Here is a 20,024-nt window from a genome sequence, read left to right as displayed (position 1 = left end):
ATTTATATACAATGAAAACTGAAATACGACTGGAATTTACTTAACACTTGGGTTATTTCTTACATGTATGGCCTCTATTGAGACACAGGGTTGACCAGAGTAGCTGCTTTATTTTCTGAGCGGGCTACTTACAGACTTGCCTCATTTCCTGCTTGCATTCTAGTGTTTGCCAACTCTGCTGTTGATGTTTGCGCTGCTCATTCAGCAGTGGGAGGAAACCTGGTGTAGTTGCCTGCTGATGTATCACTGCTCTTCTGTATTTTTGATCTTTCACATGCGCACATTAACAGTAGGAGAGAAGTTGGGGAAGGGGTGCTCAGTGGAAGAGCATCTGCAGAAGGTCCCATGGTTAATCAATGGCATCTCCAGGTAAGTCTGGGAATGTCCCTTACCTGAAACCTGAAGAGCCAATACCAATCACTGCAGACTACTGAGCAGGATGGACCAGTGGTCTGGCAGTGCAGGGCAGCTTCCTATGTTCCTATGTTCAAAAGTGCTTTGAGTGGCACATGGGAAATCTGTCCTGGTCTGCAGCATAAAGTAGTTTTCCTTTTCTTTCTTCCAGTTGCACTGCAGGTTTAGTAGGCGTTGCACTCATATACTACCCCCCACTGCTTTCTTTCTGATTAGCAATATTAATCAGAACATATAGTGTTATTTTTAGAACTCTAGTCTAATCAGGAAAATCAAGGGGCTTTCTTTATTAACGTGCCTTGTATATAAATATCCATTGCAGGCAAAAAATACCATGTTCCCACTAAAGTCTGCTCAAGCCAAGGAGCCAAGATCCTTATTACTTATGCAAAGTTTTAGTGCCTCATAATTCTGCAGTCAAAACAAAGCAATGCAAATTATAAATGTGTATGCCAATAACTTGACCTGCATGTTTATACTGGTAACAGAACTGCACTTTCTCTTTGCAGGATTTGGTAGATATTAGTGTTGCTTTACACACAAACACACCACATTCTTCTCTCCCAAACACCATGTGCTATTTCCTGTACTGCACCTAGTTGGGACTGCCATACTATATTATGGTATGTTACCAGAAACATTATATTGTTACCAGAAAAACGCCCATTGCCTCCTCCCTTTGCCCTTCTCTAGGCACCTGTTGTGTGCCCCCCCCGTGCCCCCCACATGTCCTTGGGTCCTAGATGTCCACAGTGACCTTTCCAAGCAGGCCATCTCATCCTGCCCTCCAGTCATTCCCATCACATTCTGTTTTATTTTTCCAATTTACTGTAATCATTACATAGTTAGCAGTCTTAGTCCTCATTGGTCTGTTTTGCCCACCAGGTTTTTATTTTTAAAAAAACTTTCGTATTTCTGCAAATCCCTCAAGCATGCTGATTCCCCCTCTAGTGGCCTTGTTTTGGCTACTGTTTCCACTCTGCACCAGAGTTCGCTATTAGGAGAGATGCTGAAGTGAAGATCACAGCTAAGTACTTTACAGTCCAATCACAAAACATACTGGTATTTGCCTCAATCTAGAAAAAGTTAGTTGCACCTAATGCAACAGTCACATGTGCAATAAGTAGTCTTCAGAGTAAACATGCTAAAGATGGCAAGCACTAAATCCTTTCAAAATTGATGAGACAATGTGGTTCAACAGCTGTGGACATTCTTGGAAGACACAGATTATCTAGACCCATTTCAATCTGGGTCTAGCTCAGGCTATGTGATGGACCCTTGCCCAGAGGTCTGCACTGACTGCCAATTTGTTATCAGGCCAAATTAAAAGTGTTCCTATAGGTACGGTATATAAAAGTTTCTCCCATTGACTGCTACTGATTTTTGGGGACCTAACATTTTAAATGGAGCCACGGGATTCAATGTGGGTCCTGTTAAATTCACTCAGCCTTATTTCCAAAAAATATGTTACCATCGGTGTGGGATTTTGTATCTGAATGGGTAGTAGTAGCCTAATAGCTTTTGAAAGGCCATGTGTCAGCTATGAGACCTCTCCCGCGTCACCCAAATCCCCATTTCTGCCAAAAAGAGCAGTAACTGAAAAATCCAAAAGCAAACAGGAATCATTTCCTTCATATACTCATTAAAGGGCATGTTTATCTATTCAAAAGAAAGGTGTAATTCTGCTGTGTACACAGTCCACAGTCCACAGAGTTACACAAGGTTCTCTTGCATCATGTGTCCTGGTTTAGCATTCCACTTTTCTCAATACAGCATTTTTTTATTGCCAAGGAGCCTCAGACCACATTTAGACCTGCACTGCAGTGATCCCTCATCATTCACTCTTTAGGACTTTTCCAGAGAACTTTCTGCCTTGATAAACAGTCAACTGCCGCAGAGGAGCTAGAAGTCTTCCCCAAGCAAGCACTTTTGTTGCAGGGATATCACATTTTCCTTGTGCTCAAAACACAATACGGGACTAAATCAGCAATATGATGGAAAAGTGGAGGTTTTCTATCCTCTGCAATACCCCAAATATGGCAACCAGGCTAAACTACAGATTAGATGCAGATCTGGCCCAATCACATGAAACGTGGAGCAGTGTGGGATCAGGTGCCAAATCAAAGTGCAAAGCAGTTGGTTGTGGGGAGGCTGGACCCCTCCCACCACCAAATTCTCCTACCATTTCCTCCCCAACTGAACTCTGATACCAGAAGTGGGCTTTCTGGGGACAAACACAGTTGAGGGAAATGAGGGAGTAGAAAGCTAAAAATTCTACTTGCACATTTCCTTTGCATTTAAATTACACCCCCCCCCCATTGCCAGTCCACACATGATCACAACAGATATACATTAAAGTTATAGGTCCATTGGTGTCCTGGACAGTACAGCTCAAATAGTAGTGGTGGTAGGGCATCCAAGTATGACTATTACAATTTTAAATGGCAATGCAGTTTCTTTTCTTTACCATGAGAACTTTAAATGTCTGGAAAAAATCTTTAGGGGTGGGTGGGCAAGTGAGGAAGATGTACTCTCACAAGATCTTCCTTAGGCAGAAAGATCACTGTGAATTCTTACCTTACATTTTATAGCACATAGAAACCAGCCAAGACGATTCAAATGTCATTTCAATCAGATAAATATTAACAAGATTTTTATGGACTTTGGGGTCCCAAGCCAACTCTCTTCTTCAAGTCTTCTAGTGATTGACTCTACTACTGGCTATGGAAACCAACTACCTTAGCACCCAGTCTTTTCTGCACAGAGCTACAATTTTGCCAATCATTTGAGAAGGAATCAAGGCAGAGGATTAGCAACTTGGAGAAGTTGGGGTGAGATCTAGGGATAGATCCTTTACATGCCAGTATTTGTCTAAGCAAGCATTTGGTTCTTCTGTAATACCACTGAGCTGTGGAATACATATTCTTCCATTACTACTATTCCTAGCTCTACTGATTACCAAGTGATAGCACAGTGTAAACAAAACCTTTCTTATTTATAATTAGCGTTCTTGCCTGACTGATAAGGAGCATGCCATGCTTTGAATAAGAACATGCTGGAACAGAATACTCTAATTCACAGAGCGATCCCATCCATTAGTTACATACTTGGCAGGATAGAATTGCTACTAAATAAGTTGATAAGAAGTTGTAACAACTTCCATATTCACTAGCCTCTTCTGGTGCAATGGGAAAAAATGAGTCACTAGTCCTGACTTTGCCCAAAGTTATGCTTGCTGAAGTGGCACAAGTGAAAATTCAACATGTGGCTACTTCATTTAAGACTAAAGCCAGGTAGATGAGGAAGATCCTAGCAGCTCAATATCCTGACTCCCAGCCCCAGTGATTGCTAACACAGTGAAATGCAGCCCATTTCCTGAAGGGTGGAGGAAGGGGAATGGATAAGCAAGGTGTGTTTTATACTCTATAGCAGAAAGGGAGCAGGTAACATCATAGTCCACACAACAGGAGGTGTAGGTTATCCAGCCAGCAAGTGGCCTCTTTGTTCAGATACTGGTTTCTGAACACAGAGATGCATGAAACACATCTTTGTGCATGAAACCTGCATATTGGTATATGTGATTGTTGTTAGCTGATTTGACTAGAGCAATAAAATGCAATATAAAGACTAGTAACTAACGAACTAAATAAACAAAGCAAAATTGATGTTTATACTAAAACCAGATGTCATAATACCTGACAGTTGTCTGTCCAACTTTAAAAGAAATAGAAAAATCAAAGGAAGGGCATTTCACAACTTCTCTAGCCAAGCTGTGCCAAGCTGTGCCATTGCTGTGCCACTCTTTAAGTAGGCGGTTAATGTTTACTCGTTCTGTTGAACCCTTCGCTTCTTGTCTTGTCCTGTGAACTGAGGAAATAACAATTCCGTTCCCTGTGCTGTGCTTTGTCAGTATAAAGTGCTCTGTCTCATCCCATATATGCTTACCACAGGCAGTTACTGTGTGCCAATAACCATTTTTATAGAGGACAATTATGATTACAGTCTTGGTTTATATGTACTACTTAGCATCAGGTACTGGCATTACAACTGTGCAAAGAAGAATATAACAGATGTGTTACTAAATGGAAGTGTGCTAATAAACTAATAAACTGCTCCTTGACACACCAGATTGGGGCTAAAGACAAAATAAGCCTGGCAGCGATGGCAACTGCAAAGGCAATGAGGTGGCAAAGTTACTAGCACCAGAGGAAAGAGGCATAAACCCTCAGGCAGCCTTGGCAGCCTTGTGTGTGACTAGGTGGTTAGTGTGCGTATTAGGAGAGCACTATCTGTCTCAAGCCCTACAAAAGTCTGGAGAAGCCCCTTTGTATATTACCTAAAAGCAATGCAGCTTAAATGTTTCCAATGTGATTTTGTGATTTACCTTGAGTGGGATATTCCCTGAAGGGTGGCACACAAATGATTATATAATCAATACATAAGAAACATGCTCTAGATAAGCTGATGAAATAATGTGTTTCCTCCATTGCTAATTCAGCCCAGGAGATGATTCTTATGTAGCAATGAAAATACAAACATTTACCTGCAAAAGGGACTGGAAATGGCAGGTATCGTGTAACAAATCCCACCATTCAGACAAAAAGATCCATAACTGCTGCCACAAAGTTCTTCATGATCTAAAACAAAAAGAAATATAAGGTAGGTTAATTTTAGCCTGCTCTTCTTGCATGAAACAAATGAGATGATGTGGGGAAATAGAATAACTTGCTGAAGTGTTTTAACACCTTGTTTGCCTTCATATTGTATGAAAAAGTGTTTCTATTATTATTACTTTTAATCATGACAAATAAAAGAAGGATTAACCTTACTCTCACAGCCTGCAAATGCATAGGCATCATCGCCATCTCCTCTTATGCAAACACAGCTTTTGGGCTTCTTTTGCATGAACAGGTGGACACAAGATCCAAGCACAAAACCCTACAAAAGAGGAGTGGGAAAGGCAGCGTTGTCGTTTGTTTGCTTTACGGTCTGTGCAAAAGGGCTTCAGCAAAGGAAAGCAGAGACTTCTTGAATCCTCTCCTTCTGCCAGAGGACCAAGAACAGGAACCCTGATGCAGGGCCGGCTCTTCAGTGCTTTGTGGGAAACTGGTAATGCAGGAGTCAGGACCGGTTTCAGTCCAACATCTGCACAGATCTGAGGTCTCTGCTGGTGCATTAGAGTAGGGGTATCCGTTTGCAACTGAGTTCAGTGGGATTTTAATTGCATAAAACTCAGCACTAGATGACAGCCTTCAGATTTTACTTGATAGGCTCTGCTTGCATTATTATTATTATTATTAGTAGTAGTAGTAGTAGTAGTAGTAGTAGTAGTAGTAGTAGTAGTATTAGTATTATTTTCGGAGATCTCAGGGAGGTTCACAGAATAAAAATCAAGATATAAAACCACAAAATACCTAATAAAAATAAAAAAACAACAACCCAATACTGCCCCCCCAAAAAACCAACACATTTTAAAAGGGCATAGGATATAAATCACATCAACCAAAGGCCTGGTTAAAAAGGAATGTTTTTGCCTGGCGCCCAAAGGTGTATAATGGAGGCACCAGGTGAACTTCCCTGGGGAGAGCATTCCACGGACGGGGAGCCACTGCAGAGAAGGCCCTGTTCTTGTGCTGCCACCCTCCTGGCCTCTCAAGGAGGAGGCACACAAAGAAGGGCCTCAGAAGATGATCCCAGGGTCTGGGTAGGTTCATATGGAAAGAGGCGGTTCCTGAGCTGGTATTGCGGTCCTGAGCTGTTTAAGGCTTTATAGGTCAAAACCACTACTTTGAATTGGGCCCAGAAACTAATTGGCACCCGGTGCAGTCAGGGCAGGATCGGTGCAATATGCTCAAACTGTCTTTCTCCAGTGAGCAACCTGGCCGCTGAATTCTGCACCAGCTGAAGCTTCCGGGCCACTGAGGCCACCTGAGCCTCGAGCGACTGCAAAGGATCCAGGAGGACCCCCAGGTGATGAACCTGCTCCTTCAGAGGAAGCGTAACCCCATCAAGAGCAGATGACCTCCCACCCATCCGGTCTGAGGAACCACCCACTAACAGTGCCTCAGTCTTATCTGGACTGAGCTTCAGTCTGTTGGCTCTCATCCAGTCCATTACTGAGGCAAGACGTCCAGCACTTCCACTGCCTCACCTGCAGATGTAAAGGAGAAATAGAGCTGAGTGTCATCAGCATACTGCTGACAACATACTCCAAACCTCCAGATAACCCCAACCAGCAGTTTCATGTAGATGCTAAACAACATGGGGGATAGGATTGAGCCCTGTGAAACCCCACATTGAAGGTTCCACAGGGCTGAAAAGCATTCCCCAAGTATTAAAAGACAAATCTTGAAATCTTCCTTACACCTTCAGATTGAAAAGTCTACTTGTTTCCACTAAGCACAGATAAGATTAACCTCAGTTTTTCTGAGTTCAGACAAAAACAAGAGGCAAAGCTTCTGATTTCCTCCTCAAAGTTGCACCAGAGGAGGCGAGGAGCACATTAGCCTAGGGGAAGGCTAGGCTTGTTCTCAGCCAGGAAAGTAACTGGCCAAATTCACAAATAGAACTTCTCCAGTGAGTAAGGACTGAAAATCTAGTTCTCCCAGTCCTAATCAAATAGTGTAATGATTACGCTGCACTGTTTCTCCAATAGCTACTTCAGAGCTGCTGATACACACATAAACATTTATATCCCACCCTTCTGGTGGAAAAGAACATAAATGTTGTGTGCAAAAGCACACAAATATTTGCTACATTTAAAATTGCTATTTCATAAAAACAACAATATAAAACAACTAAGCAAGGATAGAGGAAACCAGAAGTGGCTTGTCAGGTGGGGCAGAGGGAGAGGCATCCTCACAGTGGTGGTGGTACCACTGTCTTCAAAAGGATATGATGTTAGCTCTGACATACAGGTGTGTGCAAACCCACCAACCCAGAGCTCTCCCAACTACTTGACTTGCCCAGTGGTCCCTGCCTCCACTGCTGCTCCTGAGCCATAGATGGAGGAACAGCAACAAGCAAAACAGATGGAGGAAATATGCCACTTACAAGAAAAGTAGGCCACACACTATCTTCAACTAAGAACTCCAAGTGAGAGTGCTAACGCACTTCATAGCGCAAGGTATTCCATAGTTGATGTGCAGCCACTAGGAAAGCTTCCACAAAAACACAATCTTTAAATAAAAATATCTTTCTTGCTGAAAACTCAAGGACAGGAAGGGGACAGATGGCAGAATATCCTGGTTAAAAGTGTATTCAAAGAACAACGTAGAAAATGCTAAAACTCCACCCGTCCGCCAATTTAGTTCTGCCTCTGACATCTTTCCCTGATAAGGATCTCTTACAACATTTCTGAATTTTCCTGAAGCTTTGCCAAATCATCAAGAGAGGCAGGCAGACAACACCTTTCTTCATTTCCTGCATTTTGAGTTTCATGAACAATGCTGTAAGGAGGCTGTAAGGTACAGCACAATATATTAAAATACCTAGATTAAAAGTTGCCTTTAAACTAGCACTGAGAGTGAACTTTAGTAACCACTACAACAACCCTATTCAGAAATAAACGGGTCCAACAGATCAAAAACTAGCCGTCTGCACTGCCATAAACCCTGTGGAGATCCCTAGGCAATTGAAATCTTGCCCCGCCCTCTGTATGCACGCTCTAGTGGGATAACATGGAACTAAGAAAGCTTGACTGTAATTTTCTTTCAAGATCAAATTAGTATTATTTTGATCCATTGTCATGGGGCCCCTAAAAGGCCCATAGGCCGCTGCCTACTCTGCTTATCTGGTAATCTGGCACTGGCCAGCTGGTAACCTGAAAACTGTGATATTATTTTGCTGAGTTTCACCTAGTATAGGAGTTTAAAGTGGAAGAGAAGTAATGCTAAAGATCTTCCAGGAGAACAAAGGAAATAAAGAGCTGCTGCTTTTACTCTTATAGAATCATAGAATCATAGAATCATAGAGTTGGAAGAGACCATAAGGGCCATCGAGTCCAACCCCCTGCCAAGCAGGAAACACCATCAGAGCACTCCTGACATATGGTTGTCAAGCCTCTGCTTAAAGACCTCCAAAGTAGGAGACTCCACCACACTCCTTGGCAGCAAATTCCACTGTCAAACAGCTCTTACTGTCAGGAAGTTCTTCCTAATGTTTAGGTGGAATCTTCTTTCTTGTAGTTTGGATCCATTGCTCCGTGTCCGCTTCTCTGGAGCAGCAGAAAACAACCTTTCTCCCTCCTCTATGTGACATCCTTTTATATATTTGAACATGGCTATCATATCACCCCTTAACCTCCTCTTCTCCAGGCTAAACATGCCCAGCTCCCTTAGCCGTTCCTCATAAGGCATCGTTTCCAGGCCTTTGACCATTTTGGTTGCCCTCCTCTGGACACGTTCCAGTTTGTCAGTGTCCTTCTTGAACTGTGGTGCCCAGAACTGGACACAGTACTCCAGGTGAGGTCTGACCAGAGCAGAATACAGTGGCACTATTACTTCCCTTGATCTAGATGCTATACTCCTATTGATGCAGCCCAGAATTGCATTGGCTTTTTTAGCTGCCGCGTCACACTGTTGGCTCATGTCAAGTTTGTGGTCAACCAAGACTCCTAGATCCTTTTCACATGTACTGCTCTCAAGCCAGGTGTCACCCATCTTGTATTTGTGCCTCTCATTTTTTTTGCCCAAGTGCAATACTTTACATTTCTCCCTGTTAAAATTCATCTTGTTTGTTTTGGCCCAGTTCTCTAATCTGTCAAGGTTGTTTTGAAGTGTGATCCTGTCCTCTGGGGTGTTAGCCACCCCTCCCAGTTTGGTGTCATCTGCAAATTTGATCAGGATGCCCTTGAGTCCATCATCCAAGTCGTTGATAAAGATGTTGAATAAGACCGGGCCCAAGACAGAACCCTGTGGCACCCCACTAGTCACTCTTCTCCAGGATGAAGAGGAACCATTGATGAGCACCCTTTGGGTTCGGTCAGTCAGCCAGTTACAAATCCACTGAGTGGTAGCATAGTCAAGACCGCATTTTACCAGCTTCTTTACAAGAATATCATGGGGCACCTTGTCAAATGCCTTGCTGAAATCAAGGTAGGCTACATCCACTGCGTTCCCTTCATCTACCAGGCTTGTAATTCTGTCAAAAAACAAGATCAGGTTAGTCTGACATGACTTATTTTTCAGAAATCCATGCTGACTATTGGTGATCACAGCATTCCTTTCTAGGTGCTCACAGACTGTTTGCTTAATGATCTGCTCCAGAATCTTCCCTGGTATTGGCGATCATATGCAGCCGAGTAAGATTGTTTTCCATAAACACGGTTTTAACAATGAGTCTGTAAGTGACTGTGGAGGCCAATTCTGGATCCACATGTCCTTCCACAGTGGGGACATAGGTTTCCAGGTGGGAGTTGATCACGGTGAGGGTTTGCCAAATGAACCTTCCTCTTAGCACGTTTTCCCCTTTCATCTTGAGTCTGAGCGTCTTCAGAGTCCATGACACCTTTGGTAAAGGCTGTTCTCCAACTGGGGCACTTGCAGGCCAGTGTTACTGAATTGTCAGTGTTTAAGCTATACTTTTTAGATTTGCCTTGAGAGAGTCTTTAAACCTCTTTTGCTGACCACCAGCATTACAATTTCCATTTTAAGTTTGGAATAGAGTAGTTGCTTTGGAAGACGGTAATCAGATATCTGAACAACATGACCAGTCCAATGAAGTTGATGTTGAAGAATCATTGCTTTGACACTGGTGATCTTTGGTCTGGTGATTCCAACAATGGTGTCTCCGAGAAAAATTACATATGACTTGGGAAGACAAGCAAACTAATGTCAGCGTACTGGAAGAGGCAAAGATCAGCAGCTGCTTTTGCTAACACTCCTGTCCAGATCCACTATAATCACCTGAAAGAAAGTGGCTGGTGGGACGGGACAGCAAGAGCCGGGAAGAGGAGCCCAGCATCTCTTCGCGGCCTTAGAGTTCTCTCAAGAGATCAGCTTGCAGGGAATATCATTCCACAAAGAAAAGATATTATTTGCCTTTAAGGCCTCCCCCCCACCAAATAATTTTTGAAATAAATAAATTATACCCCCCCCCTCTCTACGTGAATGCAATGGGTGGGACAAGTTAGCAGCTCCTCCTGCTATACATTATATCAATATTTATCAGAAAGAATATTTTAGCAAGAGCTATTTTTAAAAAGATTTTTAAAAATATTGCTACATGTTAAGACCAAGCATCTCCATTAAGAAAGAATCCGCTTGTGGCATAACACCCTTGAGAACTATGTGCTACCTTGCACTCTAGGTGTCATAGTCACTGTTATTTCTAGCAGCACCTGAAAATGGGACAGCAAATATGGAAACATGGTGCCACAGTAAGACCACTTTTTAAATGGTTGGAAAGTTGTACCAATTTTTCCATTCTCAAACACTAAAAAAGAGATCTAGCTTAAGCTGATATTTCCCATATATAAATGTGAGTCTCTAAAGGCCTCTCTGCATGATCTGTCAAAGTGGAGAAATATCCCGCAGCCCAGCCAATAACAGAAATGCTGCTTCCTGACTAGCACAGCCCAGGTAGGAAGCCAGGAGGGCAGAGAGGAGCTCAGGGATGTTGTTTTTACAGAACCATAACCAGATTTGCTTGTTCATCCGGTACTGTTCTTTGTTGACAAAATAAACTCATCTAACCTGAGTTTCTCTATTTTTATTCAGATTCTGTGAAGTTTGTTAGAGAAGTCTGATTTCGAGGCAGGTCTACAGTCTGTATTATGGCATGTCTACAATGTGACTGGAATACAAATGTTGTATTACTGTATTTAGAGGGCTGTAATCACTACAAGTAACTTCATGGTTTACAAAACACTCTAAAAGCTCATATAAAAAGCTACAGTAAATATCATCAGTCTCTGCACTCATTTGTAGGCTCTTCTGAATTTTGTAACTTGTGCTGTGAATGCTGAACTCCATGCAGCTACAGTGAAGGAAGTGGAATGCCAACTTGGCTGGGGGAAATTTTCATACAGGCTTTGTGACAGGAGTGCACTGAAGGGGCTTGAAGCCAGGGGAACTTTGGGAGTTAGTCACTTGCTGAACGCAGTGTGGCCATGGAAGTGAAGGCCCCCCTTCCTGGGTGAGAGAGAGATTCTGACTAGGTATATTAAAGACTGTGTGCTGCGGGAAGGCATGGGATCTAAAAGGCTGCACAGAAGCAAAAGGGGAAGTAGAAATCACAGGGCCTAAGGATAAAGAATGCCAAAAATATTCAAATTCAGAATAATTAGACAGGTATTTGCCTATATGACTCCAAAATATTGCAATCAAGTTATCATGTAGAAATGATTTGAATATTAATTACATGGAGAACAACAAATGAATTTCTTATATAGTAGTTGTTTGTACATTGTACCATAAACAAACAGGATGAAATTGTATTCAAGACATCGGTCAGTTGTGTGGGTGGAGGAGCATTCATTATTTGCATCCTATCTCAAAGGTTCAGAACACTTTGCAATTTGAAATGTTTATGATCTGTGGTTCAGTACAACTTGCCTACTGGATTCCTTCTTACTAGTACATGCAGGGGTGTGGGTGGGTGTGCATGCTTTCTGGAGATGGGAGAAACAAGTTAAGGAACTAAAAAAATCAACTAGTCTGGAAATCTGGGGTGGGAGGGTGGGGGGAATCTAGTCAGGAGAAGCAGAGAATAGCCTATTAAGGAATTCATATTTTTGATGAATTATTGTATTGATTTTCATGGTAAAAAAAAGCTTGTATCAAAAGTGCTAGAACTCAGTTCCTGCGGCCTCCTCCCTTCCCAGCATCCTTGGAATGGCCATATTTATTCTTTATTGATTGAATTTATATACCGCCCTATACCTGGAGGTCTCAGGGTGGTTCACAGAACAAAAGAGAAATATAAAATAAAAACAACAACCCAATAACACCCCTAAAAAAAGAACCACAACATTTTAAAAGGGCATCGTATATGGGAAGCCACCTTACACTGCCAGACCAGAGGCATCAAGCGGTATCTGCTCTGAATGATCGTGGCACTCTGTCTCTTTCCCATCCCTGAGCTCCTTTTAAATGGGAAATGCGGGGACTTTCTGCATGCTAATCATATGCGTGCCAAGCTATAATCTCACTCCATTGGAGGACAGGAAACTCAAGATGCTATACGCTGGGCCTGTTCCCTTGCTCAGGTCCAGAAAGAGGTGATGGGAAGGTAATTGCAATGAACCACCTAGTTCATTTCCCCCAAGCTATACACTGAAACTAGTGGGGAAAATCACCTCTCTTAGTAGCCATCCTATTTCTGCAGGACACTGATTTTATGGCAAAACCATAAGTTGATAGTCAAGAGAAGGGCTGCTATGTGCTTGCGCTATAAGGGGAGCCCCATCAACTAATGGTACCGATGGCCAATGACTACCAGCCAGCGTGGCTCTGCTCTGCCTCCACAGTCAGAGGCGGATGCCAGTTGCCGGAAACCACAGGAGGGAGAGGGCTCCTCTTCTGCTCAGCTCCTGCTTGCAGGAACTCGATGAGCCCTTGTTTCTATGATGCTATCTATGGCTGTGTTCTTGTGCAGTCAAGTGATGCCATTGCAAACAACTCATGATCTAGTAAACTTCAGGGAAACCGTTAACAAAACATTCTTGAACATTAAAGAACATATTGCATTCAAGAACATACTGAGGGTGGGCATATACTAAATCAAATAAAAATTAGATACTAAAATAGGAAAATAGTATTTAAATGGTGGAACATTTCTGTGAGAGCAGGTAGTATTTCATTTCTCCATAAGCTTTCTTGCTTAGAAAAGTTAATTAATATATAGGTATGATCATCTCCACTGTGATCTCTATCACTGTGCATAGGAACAATATGCTGCCCACAAGCAAAGCAAATATGGAGCTTCTTTAATCATGCTAATTCTTTTGTGCATAGATAATTCCACATTTCCACACTAATATGTTATGCTGTTCAATATGCACATCAACATCAGCTGAATATTTGTGCCCACTAATCTGGCAATGTAAACAGAAGCCTAAAATTTGTATGCACCTGCAAATGAGGGACACACTACTGCATGCACATATTTTAATACATCAGGCAATTCAGTCCAAAATAGCAAATGTCTGAAAATAGTCTGCAAAATCCACAATCTTGTCAACACACATTACCTATGAATGTTTTGCCCAAGAAACAAGTTAATTTGCCAGAGGAAGTATACAGAATGACCTTCTTTTCTCCAACCTTCTCTATTCTTTTGTATAACTGTATCTCACCTCTTGCCATGACTAAGTGGCGTTCTTACTTTCTAAACTTCATCCACCCATCTGAAATATGGGGATAACACGAATCCATATGACAGGGCTAAATGTAAGGAGGATTACAAGATACTGGTTGCAATCAAACAATCCAAACCAGGTTAAAAGGTAATAAAATAAACCCTTTCCACAAGGGCAGGAGAGAGAACAGGTGAGCACAAGTATATGAAACCAGTATGTGAAGTGGTTTGATGAGTCACAAAAACAAACCATTGAGCAGCCAGAAATATAACAGAGTTGTGAATATCGGTACAACCAAAAACCTTAAGGAAGTTACCTGTTCGCATATTATTCTGACCACTCGTAGTTCTTGATCACCGCCTATTCTTCGAATGCCCTGAAGACAAAAACACCTTGTTTTATTCCAAATGTTTTCTGTCTGATGAAACAGCTAGGATTATTTTCATCAAAACTAAATAAATACTCAGTTGGCAGTCAGCAGATATCTGTTACCCTTTATGTAAACACAATTAATTTTAAATCTAACAGCAAACACTGCTGCGTTCAATAGCTCAGTGGTCCTGATTTTTTGTTAACTGCTTCCTTTGTTCCTGCAGTTACTGTACTTTTCCGTGTATAAGGCTAGATTTTTTTACTTTAAAATAAGGTTAAAAATCTGGGGGCATCTTATAAACAGATATTGCATATGCCCATTTTCTAAATTTGGGATCCCCAAAAGTATGGGGGTGTCTTATACACGGAAAAATACGGTAATTTATTTGGGCAATTCTCCTTTATTTTTTGTTAACTCCACCTCCACGCCCCTGCAAATTGCAGCACCAGTCTGTCTAGCATAGTCAAACAGCACTATAAAATCTTTAAATATTATTGTAACTTTAATTAAATCCAGTTTGGAGGTTATGTCCATTGTACTACATCCCAATGAGTTTAAATGGGTTATGACTGATCTATAGCCTATTAACTGCTGTTTATTATTGTGAATATGCATTGTGATATAAACAGAATGAGGGTATTATACTGAAGTATGGTTTAGCATTACATCTGAAAGTGCCATCCTTAACCTATGGATTGCTGTGTGTCTAAGACTGAGTCCAGTCTGCCTTTCAATTCGACCTTTGATCTAGCAATCTCGTGGCAACCAGAATGAGAGGAGAGGAGAAGAAAGTAATTTATGGAGCAGTTACCAAAGAGAACGGAGCTTTTCTTCATCAGTCTTCGGCTCATCTGCTAGACCAGGCTTCCTCAAACTCGGCCCTCCAGACGTTTGGAGACTACAATTCCCATCATCCCTGACCACTGCTCCTGCTAGCTAGGGATCATGGGAGTTGTAGGCCAAAAACATCTGGAGGGCTGAGGTTGAGGAAGCCTGTGCTAGCCCCTGGTCTGTTAAATGAATAGATGGGTACTGCTCCTGTGTGGCTTGCAGATGATGTTCCCAAACCCCTTCCTCTCCAAGAACTCAACACAGATATAGTTCTACCTCTTAGTATAAATCAAGAGTGAGGTTGGTAAGGAAAACGTTTTGCCGAAATCTCTGTCATCAGTGGTAGCTTTATTTATGAATTACGATGCCAGCTCTTCAGTCCACTACACCAGTGCATACGATCGACATTATTAAAGTGTAAACTTAAATGGCCTGTTGAGCTGACCTCCAATCAAGGTGAAGAAACGGGGAGGGGGAATCCCACTAAGGCAAAATTAGTTACCATAGAATCATAGTTAAAAGGGCCACATGGATCATTCTAATCCAACCCCATTTCATCCAATGTGGGGCTCATTAGAATAGTTTCATGTGAGTTCTGAATAGGGATGCAACCCAGTAATAAAAATGTTAATTCATTAATCATGTAAGTCTCAGACAATTAATTTATAGATTAAATTTGTCTAAATTTCATATTAGTAAAAACAACATCCCCAAAGCCAAAAGCACATTTCCTTTAAGTTTATGCACACATGTATGCTGGCCACGGATTTGTGGCAAAACCCAGCATCCACTCAGCTAAATGAGCACCAGGATGCAGCACATTTAACAAGAGCAGGCACAGGACTATAAATGCCAGAGTGTAAGTTATACCTAGCTGACCATTGTTTGGTGCAGCAAGCATCATCTTAGAAGAGCATTCTTTTTGTGTGAGAAGACAGTACTTGCATCTACAGTCTTTATGAGTAATTCGTGTTAAAAATAATAAACAATATGTAGTGGAGGATTAATTGTGAAGTCTTTTAGTCAACTAAATATGTTTAATTGATTAATCTGATTAAGCAATTAAGCATTGCAGCCAAGGTGTTTGGTTTGCCAGGTTCGTTGCTTGCTAAAGATACATTTACATAACTTATTTACATTGGCCATTATTGATTTCACATACATTTGGGAACAAACTATTTTTTAATCTTTATTATTTATTATATTTGTATACTAGCAGTGTGGTTGGATTAATTCAATTCCTTTTAATTATTTCCTTTTCCATTGAAATATGCAGGGGATACTCATCACTTATCCAGGAGAACAAAAAATATCCCTTCCTAGTTCAAGGATTATTAATGAGCAGATTTGATATAGATATGAGGACAAACAGTGGAGGAGAAAATCTTACTTCCTTTTCCAAGAAACATTAGTGAGTATCTTCCACCCAAACACATCTTCTGCTGCTTTTCAAAGAAGTGCAATTTGACCCTTGCAACATACAATTTCTAGTGGTGTTTCTATCATTTCCCAGTTATTTTTAGTACATACTTCAGGTCAGCTGCCAGTTAAATCAGTCTAAACAATGGCCCTCAGTCAACTGATCATGCAGTTTCCCCTACCCCTAGAAGACCTTCACAGACACACTTGCAATAGTCATAATCAGTGTCAAGGTCTCACATGTACCAAGCAAGTTTCCTCCTACCAATTACTCAGGCAGTGCGTGAACAATAGGAAATGGCACTTTGTGTAATCTGACTTTAGTGCTTGACAACTAACTGCATTCCCACTGTGTTTACAAGGAAAGGAGCAATACAAAGTACTGTATTGCATAATGTAATGTACAGATTACTATATCCCAGGAGAAAGCTGAATGAGTGACAATGCTTTAGGAGTTATATTTTTGTTGCTGTGAATTCACCATTCCCATACTATGGGTGCACAGGGCTATTAACCAGCAGCCGTGGCGTAGCGTGGGTTGTCAGCACCCGGGGCAAGGCAAGTAATTTGCGCCCCCTAGTCCGTGGATTTTAGTAGGGGCAGAGAGCTGCGAGTGCGAGCGCCCCCCCAGATGTTGCGCCCGGTGCGGCCGGCCCCCCCTGCACCCCCCACGCTACGCCACTGACCAGCAGAGTCTCCAAAGGAGATCAAAAATTGAAATGGATACCCACTGTGCTTCAAGTAAATATACAGAAGATCCTGTTTTACTCAAGGTTGGAGGAAAGAAAGGATTAAACAACCCCTTATCCAGAGCAAACAAAATTGAAAAGAAATAACCATCTAAAGGAGCTCAACTCTGTTTCGAGTTGCAGCCTTGCAAGAGAGAGTGAGAGAGATTCAGAGATTTCTTGCTGAAATAGCCATCCCTGTCCTAAACTAAACATGTTTAATTTTGGGAATATATAATAAATTGCACTTACTAATTTCCATAGTTACTAACAATGGTTATTTTCAAATTTACATTTCATACTTGTGCAATAACATCTACAAAAAAGGTAAAATTGTGCTATATTGCTTTTGTTGCAGGTAATCTAAATCCCGATACTAAATCAACCAGTAGAGCATGGACCTTTTGTGGATGAAAGAGGTTGCACTTGGAATATTACACATTCACCTATGTCACTTGAAATGCTTTTTTCCATTTGCCCTGGATAATGCAGGATCATCCAATATTTGTCAAGAGGAAACGTTTGAATAAATTTTGTTCATTCTAAATGGCATACTGTTTCATAAAAAGGTTAATGAGATCTATACTTACGGTATAAATAAAATCAATGATGATTCTTGAAAGAATAATCAATTTCTTTATGTATCCTGATTCTGCAACAGAAACATTAAATGACAGCTCCCTGAATTACACTGGTTAATTAACAGTTCTTCTCTGTGGCTCATTTCTACAGCTGTATGTTCTATCAACTTTGTATATAAGGAAATAAAACTGAAAACAGGCATCAGTAAAAAAAAAGCAGACCTGAGTGCTTACCTGAGTGTTAAAATTCCAAACTGCGTGCACAAAATGATGCATTTAAGTTAAAGAAAATGCAGTGTATTCAGCAGCAAGGTCTGGCATTATGTACTTGATGCTCAAAGCTGACAATTTATATGACTGCATAGTGCAACGTGGGTGAGGTTGAGGCACAGACAAAGGTGTACACAGAGGCCAAGTATGGGTCAGGAGAACCGCCCCTTTGTTCTCACAGCATTGCATACATGTCACTGTAACAGGGCTTTGATCGTAAAGCAAAAATGCACTGTCAGTGACATTTGACTGAACTTCAAAGCAGCTTCCAAATAGCAACATAAACAGAAGAAGCTAACTCTCTGGTTACAAACGTAAATTTAATACATGCTTACTTTGTTTAACACTTGAAATGTACCGTATTCTGTATTCTTAACAGATAGTTCCAAGCTACTTTAAAATGCCAGTGGCTAACCTTGCAGCGCTTAGAGGCAGTTCCATGACCTACATTTCAAATCAACTAGGTTGCATCCAGATTGATTAGATCTATGCACCTGAACCTATACTTCAAACCAATTCCCGAAAGTACTTTGATTAGATCCATATAATTACCTTTAGGGCAACCTGTTGCCTGTGAATTACTTATGTGACAGTGATGCTATCTTTACTATCTCTTTGTCACATTTTTCAGAGAAAGCATATCCAAATTCTGAGGCATGCATATATGCATGTTTGTGGGAAGTTGGGTAATAAAATTATTTACATATATTTACTTAGGGCACAATCCAGAATCATTACAAACTATTGGAGTTTTTGCATTTTAACTCAATGGGCCATAAACTGCAGCATTTAAATGCATACTGGCATATACCGTATTTTTCGCTCTATAACACGCACCCGACCATAACACGCACATAGTTTTTAGAGGAGCAAAATCCGTAGGCATGCCACCCGTACGCATTCCCTCCATAACACGCACAGACATTTCCCCTTACTTTCTAGGAGGAAAAAAGTGAGTGTTATGGTGCAAAAAATACGGTAATTTAAACTTTTTAGGAATGCAGAATTTTTGAGAATACCATTTCCAGCAAATATCTTAAAATAGTAACGTACATTTTAAAAAATTATTTGTGCACTAGATCCAGAACTCATGTCGATGGTGATTTCAACTTTGTTCAGCTAGAAGAAAAACACAAAGTAATTTTATATTTGCATTCTGCTTCTAAGCTTAATTTTTATGGCAAATGTAACTACTCTTACTGTGCAAATAAATTCCTAGAAACAATATCATTTCTAAGAGTTTGCTTACATAAAAAGGGAGGATTGTTCTCGTGTCTCTGGTTGTCATGAGCACTGACTATATTGACTTTATTATCACACCCCCCCAAATAATCCTGAAAATTGTAATTTGCTAAGGGCGTTGGATTTGTAGCTCTGTGGTTAACCAAAACTCTGAGGACTTTTTTTGGGGGGTGCTTTAAATGTACGGTCTGTGTGTTCAGTTAGACCAGACATGGCCAAACTTGGCCCTCCAGATGTTTTGGGACTACAGTTCCCATCATCCCTGACCACTGGTCCTGTTAGCTAGGGATGATGGGGGTTGTAATCCCAAAACATCTGGAGGGCCAAGTTTGGCCATGCCTGAGTTAGACCAACCCAGAGTATTCTGAGGTAACAAACTACCCTGCTCTTTATTAGGTAGCAGAACTTACTTATAAACATTTCTAGTTCTGAAAAAGACTAGTTGTGCCATGGAGCCAGGTCCTGTAAACTTCCATGTTCTTCCAAACAGCATTCACACACACACACACACACACACACACACACGGGTTGCCACATGTCCAGGAAATCCCGGACATAATCTCTTTTCAGAGGCCAACATGTCCATCAAGGGGAATTTTACATTTTAAATTAAATGTCTGGGGTTTGGGGGATTTATTTATTTATGGCTGGCTGGGACTCTGGTGTGAAGGTTTAAATACGACCTGACACTCCATTGGGATAAAATACTATAAATCCTAGAGAGTCACTGTTTTTAATGATCTTGCAAATAGTTACAAATTATATTTCCTGTCTGGCTAAGATTTATTCTCAAATGCTATGTTGAATCAGATTTCTTAAAGCAATTTCTAGAATTCTAGATACTGTACAATCAGCTAGATATGAGG

The 20,024-nt window shown here is 41.1% G+C and overlaps 1 protein-coding gene and 1 long non-coding RNA gene across 7 annotated transcripts in view; one reads left to right on the top strand and one right to left on the bottom strand.

Moving 5' to 3' along the window:
- The window catches only part of NRG4 (neuregulin 4), an 80,735-nt gene that overhangs the window by 4,935 nt on the left and 55,776 nt on the right, over positions 1-20,024 (bottom strand). For 4 of the 6 annotated variants that reach the window (XM_081207977.1, XM_081207975.1, XM_081207976.1 and 1 more), the window contains 4 exons: positions 18,970-19,035; positions 17,656-17,717; positions 14,031-14,090; positions 4,958-5,051 (listed from right to left, as the gene is read on the bottom strand). In XM_081207977.1, the coding sequence (XP_081064103.1) occupies positions 4,958-5,051; positions 14,031-14,040 (104 nt within the window). In that variant the 5' untranslated portion in view covers positions 14,041-14,090; positions 17,656-17,717; positions 18,970-19,035. Of the gene's footprint in view, positions 1-4,957; positions 5,052-14,030; positions 14,091-17,655; positions 17,718-17,880; positions 17,977-18,969; positions 19,036-20,024 lie in introns of those variants that run through there. The other 2 variants (XM_081207979.1, XM_081207980.1) reach the window with 2 other exon arrangements.
- LOC308594646 lies at positions 164-17,634 on the top strand. Its single transcript, XR_014011517.1, has 4 exons — positions 164-369; positions 4,913-5,073; positions 16,195-16,329; positions 17,424-17,634. It is a non-coding gene; the product is annotated as an uncharacterized lncRNA (long non-coding RNA).

This window comes from Podarcis bocagei (genome assembly GCF_964188305.1).
Source record: "Podarcis bocagei genome assembly, chromosome: 9".
Classification (NCBI taxonomy): Eukaryota; Metazoa; Chordata; class Lepidosauria; order Squamata; family Lacertidae; genus Podarcis; species Podarcis bocagei.
The sequence above is the reverse complement of the archived record's forward strand: the minus strand, read 5'-3'. Positions and strand labels throughout refer to the sequence as shown.